This window comes from Symphalangus syndactylus, chromosome 5 (genome assembly GCF_028878055.3).
Source record: "Symphalangus syndactylus isolate Jambi chromosome 5, NHGRI_mSymSyn1-v2.1_pri, whole genome shotgun sequence".
NCBI classification, from domain to species: domain Eukaryota; kingdom Metazoa; phylum Chordata; class Mammalia; order Primates; family Hylobatidae; genus Symphalangus; species Symphalangus syndactylus.
The window spans coordinates 65,100,699-65,116,924 of record NC_072427.2 but is presented as its reverse complement, the minus strand read 5'-3'; the positions used below and the strand labels follow the sequence as shown (position 1 = coordinate 65,116,924).

The window sequence follows — 16,226 nt, the reverse complement described above, 5'->3', positions numbered from 1 at the left end:
ACCAATATTAATGTATCAATATTAGTTCATCAGTTATAACAAATATACCATACTCATGCATGATGTTAGTAATAGGAAAAACTGTGCACAGGGTTGAGGGGTGGGGAGGGAGTATGTGGGAACTCTCTGTACTTTCTATTCCATTTTTCTGCAAACCTAACACTGCCCTAAAAAATAGTCTATTAATTAAAGAAAAAGATGTGCAAAATTGTAGTCTGAAACCTACAAAACACTGAAAGAATTTAAAGATATATATAACTGGAAAGACATCCCATGTTCATGGACCAGAAGACTTAATATTTTTAAGATGTCAATATTCATTAAATTAACCTACAGATTCAACAGAATTCCTATCAAAATTCCAGCTGGCTTTTCTGCAGAAATTGACAGGCTAATCTTAAAATGTATAAGGAATTACAAGGGAATCAGAATAGTCAAAACAATCTTTAAAAAGAGGAACAAAGTTGGATTCATCCTTCTCAATTTCAAAAGTTACTACAAATCTGCAGTAATCGAGATTGTGTAGGGGAAAAAAAAGATTGTGTGGTATTGACATAAGGATAGACAAATAGATCAAGGGAATAGAATTAAGAGTCTAGAAATAAATTCATACATTTTGGTCAACTGATATTTCAACAAGAGTGCCAAGACCATTCAATGGCAAAAGAGTAGTCTTCAACAAGTGGTGCTGGGACCACTGGATATGCACATGAAGAAAAATGAATTTGGACTCCTTCCTTATACCATACACAAAAATTAGCTAAGAATGGATCACAGACCTAAATATAAGAGCTAAAACTATAAAACTCCTAGAAGAAAATGTATAGAAGCAAATCTTCGTGACTTTGGATTAGTCAGAGCCTTCTTAGATATGACACTGAAAGCTCAGGGACAAAATTTTAAAAAACAGATAAATTGCATTTCATTAAAATTTTAAATAACTTTTGGTCTTCAAAAGAGATCATTGAGAAAATAAAATGACAACCCAGAATGGGAGAAAATATTTGCAAATCATATATCTGATAAGAAATTGTATCTAGAATACATAAAGGACTCTTAAACTCAACAATAAAAAACCAAATAGAGTAGTTTCCCCTTACTCATGGTTTCACTTTCAGCAGTTTCAGTTATCTATGGTCAATGGTGGTCCAAAAATATTAAGTGAAAAATTCCAGAAATAATTCTTCAGTTTTAAATTACAAGTCATTCTGGCCAGGTGCAGTAGCTCATGCCTGTAATCCCAGCATTTTGGGATGCTGAGTAGGGTGGATCACTTGAGCCCAAGAGTTCGAGACCAGCCTGGGCAATATGGCAAAACCCCGTCTCTACTAAAAACACAAAAATTACCTGGGTGTGATGGCACAAGCCTGTAATCTCAGCTACTTGGGAGGCTGAGGCACAAGAATCGGTTGATCCCAGGAGGCTGAGGTTGCAGTGAGCCACAATGGCACCACTGCACTCCAGCCTGGGCAACAGAGACTCGCTCTCAAAAAAAAAAAAAAAAAAATTACAAGGCGTTCTGACTATCCTGATGAAATCCCATATATTCCCATTTTGTTCCACCTAGGATGTGAATCATCCTTTTGTTCAGCATCCACATATTAGTCACTTAGCAGCTGACTCTTATCAGATCAGCTGTCCCAGTATTGCAGTTCTTGTGTTCAAGTAACCCTTATTATAGTTAATAATGGCCCCAAAGCACAAGAGTATTGATGCTAGTGATTTGGATATGCCAAAGGTGAAAGTTCTTAACTTTTATTTTATTATTTTATTTTTAGAGACAGGATCTGAATCTGTTGCCTAGGCTGGAGTACAGTGGTGTGACCCTGGCTCACTGCAGCCGTGGACTCCTGGGCACAAACAATCCTCCCACCTCAGCCTCCATAGTAACGGAAACCATAGGCATGTGCCCACTATGCCCAGCCAGTTTATTTTTATTTTTAGTAGAGATGGGGTCTCACTATATTGCTCAGGCTGGTCTTGAACTCCTGGTCTCAAGCAATCCTCCTGCCCCAGCCTCCCAAAACCAAAGTGCTGAGATTACAGGCATCAGCCACCATGCCCAGCCTCAACTTTCACTAAAAAAAAAATAAAAAAATAAAAATAAATCACATGCTGAAGTTGATAAGATTTGCAGTAAGAATGAATCTTCTAAAGAGGAAAAAAAGTTAGTTTTGCTGTCATACCTCAAACTGCAAAAGTTATGGCCACGGTGCATATATAAGATAAAACATAGTATATAAATGGTTTGGTACTATCAAGTTTCGGGCATCCACTGGAGTCTTGGAACATATCCCCTACAGATAAGGAGGGACTACTGTAATCCAAAGGAAAAATAGGCCAAGGATTTAAACAGTCATTTCTCCAAAGAAGATATACAAAAGGCCAATAAACCTATGAAAATAGGCTCAACATCATTAGTCACTAGGAAAATGCAAATCAAAACCAGCGAAATCACTTCACATCTCTGTTAGAATGACAATAACCACAAAAGCATAATAACAAGTGTTGGGAAGGAATTGGAGTACTCGTACATTAGGGGAAAGTGAGAAGGTAAAATGGTGCAGCTTCTTTGGAAAACAATTTGACAGTTCCTCAAAATATTAAACATGGAGTTATCACATGATCCAGCAATTCCTCTCCTAGGTATACAGCCAAGAAAAATGAAAACACATGTCCACACAAAAATGTATACACAGTATTCACAGCAGTATTATCCATAATAGCCAAAAAATGAAAACACTTAAAATTTGTATCAACTGATGAATGGTTAAATAAAATGTTGTGGAGCCACACAACGAAATATTACTTGGCAATAAAAAATAATGAAGTGTTGATACATATCACAACGTGGATGAACCTTGAAAACATTACCCTAAGTGAAAGAAACCAGTTAGAAAAGACCATACACTGCCCGGACACAGTGGCTCATGCCTATAATCCCAGCAGTCTGGGAAGCCGAGGTGGGCGGACCACTTGAGGTCAGGAGTTTGAGACCAGCCTGGCCAACGTGGTGAAAGCCCGTCTTTACTGAAAATACAAAAGTTAGCCAGGAGTGGTGGCACATGCCTGTAGTCCCAGATCCTCAGGAGGCTGAGACAGGAGAAATGCTTGAACTGGAGAGGTGAAGGTTGCAGTGAGCAGAGATTGCACCAATGTACTCCAGCCTGGGCGACAGAGCAAGACTCTGTCTAAAAAACAAAAAACAAAGAAAAAAACAAAGACCACATATTATACTATTTACATGAGATGTCTAGAATTGGTAAATTATCTATAGAGACAAAAACAGTTGGTTGCTAGGGTGGGGATTGGGGTAATGGTGGGGAATCGAGTCTTACAGGTATGGGTACAAGGTTCTTTCTGGAGTGATGAAAATGCTCTGAAATTGATTGTGGTAAGGGTTGCACAACTCTGTGAACATACTAAAAGCCGCGGAATTATATTTCGATGAAGCTTAAAAAAAAAAAAAAAAAAAAGCTTTAAAAGGCTGGGTGCAGTGGCTCATGCCTGTAATCCCAGCACTTTAGGAGGCTAAGGCGGGCAGATCTCGAGGTCAGGAGTTCGAGACCAGCCTGGCGAACACGGTGAAACCATGGCTCTACTAAAAATACAAAAATTAGCTGGGCGTGGTGGCGGGTGTCTATAATGCCAGCTACTCGGGTGGCTGAGGCAAGAGAATTGCTTGAATCCGGGAGGCGGAGGTTACAGTGAGCTGAGATGGCGCCACTGCACTCCAGCCTGGGTGACAGAGCAAGACTCTGTCTCGAAAAAAAACAAAAACAAAAACGAAAACTTAAATTTGACTGTACGATAATTAAAAGCATAATGGTTACTGCTACATGAAGCCAAAAGACAAGGACAAAGTAGGGGGAAAATATTTGCAACTCGTATTATAGATTTTTAGCTGATTTTCTTCATCTATGAAGAGCTTCTACACATCATTAAGCAAAACGCAACCTAAAGAAAAATGTGTGGAGAGGTCAAATAAAACATTCATGGAAAAGAATTTAAAATAAAATTAAGTTTAGGTCGGACACGGTGGCTCATGCCTGTAATCCCAGCACTTTGGGAGGCCGAGGCAGCCAGATCACGAGGTCAGTTCGAGACCAGCCTGACCAACATGGTGAAACCCTGTCTCTACTAAAAATACAAAAATCAGCCGGGTGTGGTGGCCCGAACCTGTAATCCCAGCTACTCAGGAGGCTGAGGCAGGAGAATTGCTTGAACTCAGGAGGCGGAGGTTGCAGTGAGCCAAGATTACACCACTGCACTCCAGCCTGGGCAACAGAATGAGACTCCGTCTCAAAAATAATAAGTTTAATATTTCCTGTACCATATTAATTTTAACATAAGTCATGTTTCTACAAAATGACTTGAAACATTAGAAAAACCAGACATCTATAAATGTATGTTATCAATTTCTATAAAGGCTCATAGGATTCTTTTTTATTTTCGTTATTTATTTTTGAGACAAGGTCTCACTCTGTACTTAGTCTGGAGTGCAGTGGTGCAGTCACAGCTCACCATAGCCTCAAACTCCTGGGCACAAGGGATCCCTAGCTTCCCAAGTAGCTGGGACCACAGGTGCAAGCCACCGCACTTGGCTAGTTTTTAAATTTTTTGTGGAGACAGGGTCTCCCTGTGTTGCCCAGGCTGGTCTTGAACTCCTGGGCTCAAGCGATCCTTGCACCTCAGCCTCCCAAAGTGCTGAAATTACAGGCATGAGCCATGATGCCAGGCTGATTTTTCTTTATTATTATAATTGATTTATTTTTTAGAGATAGGTTCTTGCCCTGTTGCCCAGGCTGGAGTGCTGTGGCATGATAATAGCTCACTGTAGCTTCAAACTCTTGGGCTCAAGTGATCCTCCTGCTTCAGCCACTCGAGTAGTTAGGACTACAGGCACCCACCACCATACCCAGCTAATTAAAAAAAAATTGTTGGCTGGGTGCAGTGGCTCACACCTGTAATCCCAGCACTTTGGGAGGCTGAGGTAGGCGGATCACGAGGTCAGGAGATCGAGACCATCCTGGCCAACACGGTGAAACTCCGTCTCTACTAAAAAATAGAAAAAATTAGCCAGGCGTGGTGGCAGGCGCCTGTAGTCCCAGCTACTCGGGAGGCTGAGGCAGGAGAATGGCGCGAAACTGGGAGGTAGAGCTTGCAGTGAGCCGAGATCACGCCACTGCAGTCCAGCCTGGGCAACAGAGCGAGACTCCGTCTCCAAAAAAAAAAAAAAAAAAAAAAAAAATTGTTTTGTAGGGTCAGGTTTTTGCTATGTTGCCCAGGCTGGTCTCGAACTCCTGGCCTGGAGTGATTCTCCTACCTTGGCCTCCCAAAGTGCTGGGATGGCAAACGTGGGCTGCCATGCCCGTTGAACCAGGAGGTCGAGGTTGCAGTGAGCTGAGATGGTGCCACTGCACTTCAGCCTGCTGGGCAACAGAGCAAGACTCTGTTTAAAAAGAAAAAAAAAAAAAAGAAAAAAAATTGCCTTCCCCTTGTCCTGAGCACTTAGGCAGAATTTTTGCTCAAAATCTTAATTATTATTTTTGCATTCCTAGCATGTAGTGGGAGTTATAAATTAGTTATGAGGTAACTCTTGCACTGGGACAGAATTCAACCTGGTATTAGGACTAGGGTCGGGCGTGGTGGCTCACGCCTGTAATTCCAGTATTTTGGGAGGCCAAGGCGGGCGGATCACTAGGTCAGGAGATCGAGACCATCCTGGCTAACACGGTGAAACCCCGTGTCTACTAAAAAAAAAAAAAAATTAGCCGGGCGTGGTGGCGGACACCTGTAGTCCCAGCTACTTGGGAGGCTGAGGCAGGAGAATGGCGTGAACCTGGGAGGCAGAGCTTGCAGTGAGCCCAAATCGCACCACTGCACTCCAGCCTGGGCAACAGAGTGAGACTCCATCTCAAAAAAAAAAAAGAACTAGGCAATGTTAAGCATTAGACTAAATCTCAGGCTGGCTTGTTTATTTAACCAACAGCTACTATACTTTTTCTTAAAAACAGAAGTGCTACGGATTAGGAAGAAAGAGGAAAAATATGTCCAGAAGGAAAAAGCAGGATAAGAGGGAAAACTATCATGATTTCTCATTACTATCAATGACAAAATGAGAACGTCTCATTTAAATCACATTATCTTTTCCCTACATCCCCATTATCCCATCAGACAAATCTTCTAACTTTATTGCTGAAGCCTCTCCCATCCATGCTCCCTTCTCCTTTCATTACCACTACCCTGCCCAAATACCACCCCTTAATATCCTTGCCTGAACTATTCCAATAGCTTATTTATCTATGTTCAATCCATCTTTCAGAATAGCCACCATTGATTTTCCTAAAGCAATGTTCAGTAATGAAAATATAAACCTAATTAATGTTTATTCCTTAATAAAATATTAACAAATGGTCTTTTAACCCTAAATACTCAAAGGAATACAAACATAAAGGATATACAAAACTTTGTCTGGTTATCTTTTTTGTTAATAAATAGAGACAGGGTCTCACTAGGCTGCCCAGGCTGGTCTTGAACACCTAGGCTCAAGGGATCCTCCTGCCTCAGCCTGTGCTGGGATTACAGGTGTGAGCTACTGTGCCTGGCCTGGTTACTTTCATCTTCATAAAGAAGAAACTGCCTTTGGGAAGTAGAATAGGCGCCACTGCCCACCCTTAATAATTCCCACTTCAAAATATCCAAAAACCACACTCACATAACTGGCTGTTGTGCAGTCTCTTCCACATATGGAGTAAAACTGGGAAGCACAGCGGGTACAGCTATCAGTGAAGCTGTATTGCCACGAGGCTGGAGATGAAGAAGAAAACTAAAATTACCATAGTTTTTATGTTCTCAGACAGCATATATAGACCATGGCTAAATATTCAAGAGGAATTAAAAGAGATGGTAAAAATACTTCTCTACTCTAAATGTGAAGTCTTTGTTGTGTCAGCAAAGCACTGGATCTAGGAGTCCTTACCCTGTGTTCCAAGGACCTGCCTGTGTTCCAAGGGCCTGCTTGCAGCTCATTCTCTTTGGCCCTGGGCACGGGGGGTGCTATCCATGGCTGGACTGTAGGCTTAGACAACTCTGCTGTAGAAGCCTCATCAGCATTTTCATCAAAAACAGTAATTCTACTATTACTTTGCATCTGTTGAGGAAATGGATTTTGGAGTCCTCTGTTCTGGCTTGGAGCTAGGAGCAAAAATATTAAAACCTCATGTAAAATGTCTCATTATTAACTTAGATGCCAGATAAAGTATACCTATTCTTCCTCAACTCAAGGAGAGTATTTCCACTACAACAGAAAAAAGAAATTTTAAAAATAATCTTTAAAAAATAAATCAAAAATAGAATCATTTTATCCATCCTTTGTGACTTATATTCTGCCTTCTTTTCCCTCCTCCAGTCACCCCACATCTTTTATTCACAGATTTCCAAAAAAGACATTCTGCATCTTCCTTCAGTCATCATTATAACATTATCTAGTTTTATCAGAAACTAACCTAAGTTTTATTCTTCAGTTTTAAATTTTCTCTCAATGGAAATCAGCAGAGATATACTGGAACTAGAGAATACAAAATTAACCCATTTATTAGGGGTTTTCTCTGTTGTGGGGCTGGTTAATCAAGCTTCATCACGATCTGGATGAAACAGCCTTTGGGACCATACACTCCCTATATCCTAATTCTAGAACCACCAAGCAACATTCTGAGTATTGATAAATTGATACCAGGAAAGAAATAAGAGATTAAAAGTCTGGTTTACATGTCTAACTGCTATAAATTTAGTAAATAAAAGCTTATTATTCTCCGTACCTTCTGCTCAATTTTGCTATGAACCTAAAACTGCTCTAAAAAATAGTCAGTGTTGTCCAGATGCAGTGGCTCAAACCTATAATCCTAGCTACTTGGGAGGCTGAGGCAAGAGGACTGCTTGAGCCTAGGATTTTGAAGCTGCGGTGAGCTATGATTGCACCGCCACGTTTCAGGCAACAGAGTGAGAACCTATCTCTTAAAAAAAAAAAGTCCGTGTTAATTAAAAAAAAATTATTGCTGATCTTTGGGTATACAGAGAGTCTAATTTCTGGTCCCAAAGGGCTCTGAAGGCAGGGTTCTTAACCATATTAGTATCATTCGCTGAGGCTTTGGTATACGTAAGCTTCACTTTAACAACACCTGCTATGTTACTACATATCTTCTTTCAACTAACAATGCAAACTCAGAAAATCTTGATGCTTCCTAAATGTTAGGTCTTTCTTAATTAAGACACAAAATTACTGATGCATTCTGATTTTACTGCACACTATAATATTAGCTCTCCTTTGACTTCCTTCTTTGTGCTACTCAGTATTCAGCAAACTAGAACAGTGTCCACAGGTATATTTATGTATTATCTTCTAACATGATTTTACCACTTACATGGTTTTACCACTAGAAACTAAGTTTTCTGAAATAACGTTTAACAAACTTACCCTTGAGAGCACCTCCTATACGGATGATTGGAGCTCTTGCTGTCTTTTTCCCTTTGCTCTTTAGTTCAGCTAGTGTGCTTCGTTGTGGTACAGAAGACTCAAAAACTTCCTCCTCTTCTTCTTTCTCAAGTGCCAACAGAGTTTGTCGAGACACTCGAGCTTGGAATTGTCTAAAGTAGCAGAATGCATAACTTTTAGTGAGGTGACCACTACTTTACCAGACTCAAAATTTCCAATTTGTTAAAGTAAACAAATTAGAAGAACAGGCTGGGGGAAGAACGCAGAAATATCCCAAAGAACATGTTTATTCTCTCGGAAGTAAAGAGAGTCACCTTAAGATCATGAAAAGTTTTGGCTAGAATTACTTAACTCTCCCTTTAAATGCCCAAGTTTGACCAATTTAAATTATTCTGAAAATCACCATTAAGTTGATCTGAGGATCAGGTTAGGGTTATTAAGACTAAGATCACAGAATTTATTAAGATTAGAGTTTCCCCACTAACTTTTTATTAGAAAACTTGAGCCACCAATTAACACTGTGCCACATCTATTTTATCACTGTGTGTCTCTTTTTCTATACGCATGCACGCACACACACATATACAGTTTCTCCTGACCTATATGAAATGAAGTTGCTTATGACATGACATTGTACTTTAGCAAAGCTGGCAGAAGTTTGAAAAGTAAACTTCCTATGCTGCTGCCACAGTTTTAAGTATTATCAGAAGATTCTCCATTCCTACCACTGCTTCATTTAACTAGCTTTAAAAAGTATTATCATAAGGGTAAAAAAAAAACCCCAAAAACCCAGAATAAATTGCAGGTGTTGGCCAAGATGGAGTATGCCCACTATACCTTTTCTCTCTCTCTCCCTCACTGATAGGAATTAAAAACTGTAGACAATATACAAAAAAAGCAACTAACTGAGGGCTCTGAAAAGTCAACAAAAGCATGCAGACTGTGGAGAGGGGTCAAAACTTGAAGAAACAACCCACGCAGGATTGTTTCCTGTTTTTTTATTCTTCCATTTTCTCTTGTGGTTTTAAACTGTTGCAGTGGTGGTATGTGAATGTAAAACTCCTAGAGAAACCCCATCTTTCTGGCCCGAGGACTGGGAAAAGAGTACTCTGAAGGCCAAAGAATATGGGAGGAGAACTGCAAAGGAATGAGCTGAACAAGAGGATCTCCTAATTCTGTATGTGAATTGGCACACATCTTAGGTTCCCTCTTGAGCTATGCATGCACAGAGTAGATTCCAAGCAGCACAGAAAAGGCTTTGAGAACTGAACTATGATATAAACCACTGCCCAAGCCCCAGATTAACCCTTAAGCAGGACGTGCATGGGACAGACCCAAAGCAACATAGCAAAGGTCTTGAAAACTGAACTGACAGTGGAACCAACAGCCACACAAGATGACAAAGAACTTGTAATATCTGAAGTGTGGTTGTCTACTAAGACAAAAAACATAGATATTCTCCAGAGAATATTGGCCAACAGGATCAGAGTCTTATAACATAGGGTCAGGATAAATGTCCAGGGTACAAGAATTACTTGACACACAAAGAACTAGAAAAATGTGACCAACTTTCAAAGGAAAAAACAATAAGCAAATGCAAACATAAAATGACCCAGATGGTATGGTTTTCAGATGGAGATTTTATTTTGTTTTTTTGAGATGGAGTCTCATTCTGTCACCCAAGCTGGAGTACAGTGGTGCAATCTCGGCTCACTACAATCTCTGCCTCCCGGGTTCAAGCGATTCTCCTGCTTCAGCCTCCCGAGTGGCTGAGATTACAGGCACCCACAACCACGCGCAGCTAATTTTTGTATTTTTAGTAGAGAAAGGGTTTCACCATATTGGCCAGGCTGGTCTCAAATTCCTGACATCAAGAGATTCGCCCGCCTCGGCCTCCCAGCATGTTGGGATTACAGGTGTGAGCCACTGTGCCCAGCCTGGAGATTTTAAAGTACCTAATATAACTATGTTCCATGAGATAAAGGTAAAAACATTTGAAATGAATGGAAAGACAGAACTTCTCAATAGAGAAACAGAAATTATAAAAAAGAATGAAACAGAAATTTTAGAATTGAAAAATACAGTATCTGAAATAAAAAATTTATGTTGAATGGTTTCAATAGCAGGATGGAGATGGAAGAGAAAAGAATAAGTGAACCTGAAGACAGAGCAATAAAAATGGGCCAATCTGAAAAACAAAAAGAAAAATGGTTAAACGGAGCTTCAGGGACCTATGGAATGATATCAAAAGGTTTAACTTGGACAGATTATTGGTAGCAGAGTCGGGGGAAATGGTCTAAAATTTGTGCAACTCAAGTCTCAGAGAGAGAAAGAAATATAGGTATAAAAAATCATTTTAAAAATAATGGCTGAAAACTTGTCAAATTTTGTGAAAGGTATACATTTACAAATTCAAAAGGCCCAGTGAACCACAGATTAAATGTAAAGAAAATCACATCTAGGCCAGGCGTGGTGGCTCATGCCTGTAATCCCAGCACTTTGGGAGGCTGAGGCGGGTGGATCACCTGAGATCAGGAGTTCGAGACCAGCCTGACCAACATGGAGAAACCCCATCTCTACTAAAATTAGAAAATCAGCTGGGTATGGTGGCGCATGCCTGTAATCCCAGCTACTCAGGAGGCTGAGGCAGGAGAATTGCTTGAATCCGGGAGGTGGAGGTTGCTGTGAGCTGAGATCGTGCCACTGCACTCCAGCCTGGGCAACAGAGCTAGACTCTGTCTCCAAAAAAAAAAAAGAAAATCACATCTAGACACATCACAATCAAACTTCTGAAAACCAAAGCTAAACAAGAAAAAATCTTGGACAAGGCAAGAGGAAAATCAACACATTATGTATAGGTCAGGAACTACTAAATGACTACAGATTTCTTATTAGAAACCATGGAGGGCCGGGTGCAGTGGCTCATGCCTGTAATCCCAGCACTTTGGGAGGCCGAGGCAGGCAGATCACGAGATCAGAAGATTGAGACCATCCTGGCTAACACGGTGAAACCCTGTCTCTACTAAAAATATAAAAATTAGCCAGGCGTGGTGGCAGGCACCTGTAGTCCCAGCCACTTGGGAGGCTGAGGCAGGAGAATGGCGTGATCCCAGGAGGCAGGGCTTGCAGTGAGCCGAGATTGCGCCACTGCATTCTAGCCTGGACGACAGAGCAAGACTCCGTCTCAAAAAAAAAAAGAAAAAGAAAAAAGAAACCACGGAGGCCAGAAGACAGTGGGATAACATCATTAAAGTGGTGAAAGAAAAGAAATGTTGGCTGGGCACAGTGGCTCATGCCTGTAATCCCAGCACTTTGGGAGGCCAAGGTGGGCAGATCATTTGAGGTCAGGAGTTTGAGACCAGCCTGGCAAATGTGATGAAACCCCATCTCTTCTAAAAATACAAAAATTAGCCGGGTGTGGTGGTGCATGCCTATAGTCCCAGCTACTCAGCTACTTGGGAGGCTGAGGCAAGAGAATCACTTGAGTCTGGGAGGTGGAGGTTGCAGTGAGCTGAAATTGTGCCATCCATTGCACTCCAGCCTGGGTGACAGAGCGAGACTCCATCTCAAAAAAAAAAAAAGAAAAAAAAGAAACGAAACATTGACCCAGAATTCTATATCCAGTAAAAATATTTTTCAGGAAAGAAGATGAAATGAAGACATTCTCAGATGAAGAAAAACTAGGAGAATTAATTGACAATAGACCTGGTCTAAAAGAAAATGGCTAAAAGAAGTTCTTCAGACTGAAGGGAAATGATACTAGAAGGGAACCTGGAGCTTCAGGAATGAAGAAAGAACAACAACAACAAAGGGTAAACACAAGAGACTATTTTCCTAAGTTATTTAAGATAGATATATATATATGGCTTTTGAAAGCAAAACAAAATATTGTCTGGTGGGGTTTTCAATGCATATAGATGTAATACATATGGCAAGTATACCAAAAGGGTAGGGAGTATAAAGGAACCTTTATGGTTATAAAGCTTCTGTATTTTACTTTAAATGGTAAAACATTACCTCTAAGTAGAATGTGAAAGTTTAGGTATATTATATACCTTATAGCAACCACTTAAAAAGTTGTAACAGGCAAAAAGTCAATAACACAAATTAAAATGAAATACTAAAAAACACTCAGATAATCCAAAAGAAGGTAGGAAAGAGGCCGAAGAGGAACAAAAGGCATGGAACAAATAATAAAATAGTAGACCTAAACCCAACAATATTAAAAATTCTATTAAATGGTCTCAACATAACAAAAAAGATATTGTTAGAGTTCACGGAAAAAACAAGACCCAACTATTTGCTGTGTATAAGAAACCCACTTAAAAAATATAAAGACATAGGTTAAAAGTTAAAGAAGCTAATTAACATAAGTGTCACTAAAGTTGGTATATAACCCTCCACTGCTAAATTTGACTAGCTTAACAAAAAGGTAAAAAGAAAATGACACAAAAACCTGTTACACAAATATTCATAACAGTATTATTTTGTAATAGCCAAAAGGTGCAAACAACCTAAATGTTCACTAACTGATGAATGGATAAATAATATTCATATGATGGAATATCATTCGGCAATAAACAGGAATAAAGTACTGATATATGTCACAACTATGTTCATTTATGATGAACCTTGAAAATAGTATGCTGAAAATCCCTGTTCCACCCTCCCCTCCCTGGAAGAAAAAAAAAAGGAAATAGTATGCTAAGTGAAAGAAGCCAATCACAAAAGACCATGTATTGTAGGATTCCATTTAACTGAAATGTCCAGAATAAGCAAATCCATAGGGACAAAAAGCAGAGTACTGGTTGTCTAGGAGTGAGGTAAGTAGGAATGGGGAGTGACTGCTAATGGGCATGGGGTTCATTTTAGGGTGTTAAAAATGTTCTAAAATTAGATTGTAATGATGATTATACAACTCTAAGAGTGTTTTTTTTTTTTTTTTAATGTGGTTTTTAAAAAGTAAAGAAAGGGAAAAGATGTACCATGCAAACAAAAAGGAAGCTGGAATAGCTGTACTAATATCAGGCCAGGTAGACTTCTGAATAAGGAGTATTATCAGGGATAAAGGGAGACATTATATAATGATACAGGGGTAAATTCTAAATGTTTATGCATCTAAAAGAACTTCAAAATATATTAGGCAAAACTGATGGGACTAAAAGAAATAGACAAAATCACAAAGAGGCTTCAAAACCCTTCTTAGTAATTGATATAACAAGTAGACAGAAAGTCATCAATGATACAGAAGACCAGAACAGACTACCAGTCAACTTGCCTTAAGTTATATTTACAGAATATTACACTCTAAAAAACAGAATACACATATTTTTCAAGTGTACATGAAACATTCGCCAAGATAAACCATAATCTGAGTGATAAAACAAACCTTAACAAATTTAAGACTTGAAACCATATACCTTATGTTCTCTGACCACTATGGAATTAAACTAGATATCAATAACAGAGATATCTGAAAAATCCAAAAACACTTCCTAACAAAAACACTTCCTAACTGAAGTAATACACTTCTAAGTAACTCATGAGTCAAAAGGAAGACACAGGGTAAGTTAGAAAATATTTTGAACTAAATTAAAATGAAAATACAGTATATCACAACTTGTGGGATACAACTAAAGCAGTGCTTAGAAGGGAATTTAGAGCATTAAATGCTTATATTAGAAAAAGAGAAAGGTCTAGAATCAGTGATCTAGGCTTTCACCTTAAACTACAAAAAGAAGAGCAAGTTATATCCAAAGCAAGAGGGAAGAAATAAAGTGCAGAAATAAAATTAAGAACAGAAAATCATTGAGAAAAAAAAAAAAAATCAATGAAATGAACCCAAAAGCTGGTTTTCTAAAACAATCAGTAAAATTGATATCCTAGCCAGACTGAGAAGACACAAATTACCAGTATCAGGAGAAAGAGGGAGAATCACTACATAACCTACAGACATTAAAAGCATAATAAGGGAATATTATGAACAACTCTATGCCCACAAACTCATTAACTTAGATGAATGGATCAATTCCTTGAAAGACAAAAATCTGCCAAAGTTTACTTAAAAAAAAAAAAAAAGCAAAGCCTAAATAAATGGAGAATTATACCATATTCCTGTATAATCCTAATCAAAATCCCAGAAAGCTGATTCTAAAACTTATATAGAAAGTCAAATGAACTACAGAGTTAAATATAAGAACAAAGAGTACTCATTTTATCTGATTTCTAGACTTACTATAAAAGGTACAGTAATCTAGATAGCATGGTAAACACTAATGGATAGACACATACATCGGTAGAAAAAATAGAATAGCAATAAACCTACATAAATATGATCAACTGATTTTTTTAAAATCAAGGTATAAAGGCAATTCAATGGAGAAAGGTTAGTCTTTTCAACAATTGGCATTGGAACAAATGAACACTAATATGCTAAAAAAGAACCTTAACCACTATCCTCTATAAAAATTAACTCAAAATGGATCAGAGATCTAAATGTAAAAAGTGAAATTATAAAACTTGAAGATGAAAATCTCTGTAACAACCTTTGGCTAGACAAAAAATTCTCAGACACAACATCAAAAGCACGATCCATACAAGAAAAGCTTGTAAATTAGACTTCTTTAAAATTAAAAACTTCTGTTCTAAAAAAGACAGTTAAGAAAATGAACAGAACAGGCTTAAGCTGAGAGAAAATATTTTCAAATCACATATCTGACAAAGGCTTATATTTACAATCTATAAAGAACTTTTACAACTCAAATGCATTATGCTAAATCAAACAGGCCAGACTCAAAAGGCTATATATTATACGATTCCATTTATATGGCACTCTGGAAAAGGCAAAACCATAGGCTGGAGAATAAATCAGTGTTTGCCAGGGGTTTGGGTTCAGCATAGGTACTAATTACAAAGTGAATTCTTTTAGGGGGTGTGAAATTATTCTGTATCTTGGTAATGATGATAATCACAAGTTTTTTTACTCATAGTACTATATACCAAAGAGTAGATTTTACTCTATGATAAATTTTTAAAATATATCTTTAAAAAAATTGAATAGTAACTAAGTAAACGTAACATGCCAATCCACCAGAAAGCACTTTATTCAGATGCAAAAAAGAGATAATTTATTTCTATTATTTTTACAGTTAAGACAAGCTCCAAAGAAAGTTTACCGGTGCTGGGACTGTAGTCTTTCTAGTGGTTCAGCCTTCTGTTGAATCCCTTCCTGAAATATCGCATCTGCTTTCCTAAAGTTTTCTCTAGCTTCATATTCTTCTGCCCATGAGATATAGAACTGAGCAAGTGAAACACCAATCCCTTGGTTGTGCAAGTAACTGTACATATCCAAAGGCTCATTGCATAAACGCCCCTGTAACAGAAGTGTTAACAGTTAACCAATTTCTACTTACGTATTGAATGCCTATTAGTTGCCAAACAATCACTGGAGATACTACTACATGCAATTCCTGTATTGAAAAAAAATCTATTATTACAATGTGATAAGGACCATACTGGGAGGACCTAAAAAAGAGACAAAATTGAGTGATTTGTAAGAAGAGTTGGAGAGTAAAGGCTTCAAGAAGGAGTAATAAGCCAGGTGCAGTCACTTATGCCTGTAATTACAGCACTTTGGGAGGCCGAGGTAGGAGTAGGAGGATCGCTTGAGGTTAGGAGTTTGAGACAAGCCTGGGCAACATAACAAGACCCTGTCTCTACAACAAAATTTAAA

General features: G+C 38.6%; 1 protein-coding gene across 4 annotated transcripts in view; it reads right to left on the bottom strand.

Annotated features, from left to right (window-relative positions):
- BUB1B (BUB1 mitotic checkpoint serine/threonine kinase B) overlaps positions 1-16,226 on the bottom strand; it is a 60,865-nt gene that overhangs the window by 29,291 nt on the left and 15,348 nt on the right. For all 4 annotated transcript variants that reach the window (XM_055278677.2, XM_063639086.1, XM_055278676.2 and 1 more), the window contains exons 5-8: positions 15,670-15,866; positions 8,477-8,646; positions 6,983-7,197; positions 6,719-6,810 (exon numbers count right to left, since the gene is read on the bottom strand). In XM_055278677.2, coding sequence (XP_055134652.1) covers positions 6,719-6,810; positions 6,983-7,197; positions 8,477-8,646; positions 15,670-15,866 — 674 coding nt within the window. The remainder of the gene's footprint in view (positions 1-6,718; positions 6,811-6,982; positions 7,198-8,476; positions 8,647-15,669; positions 15,867-16,226) is intronic.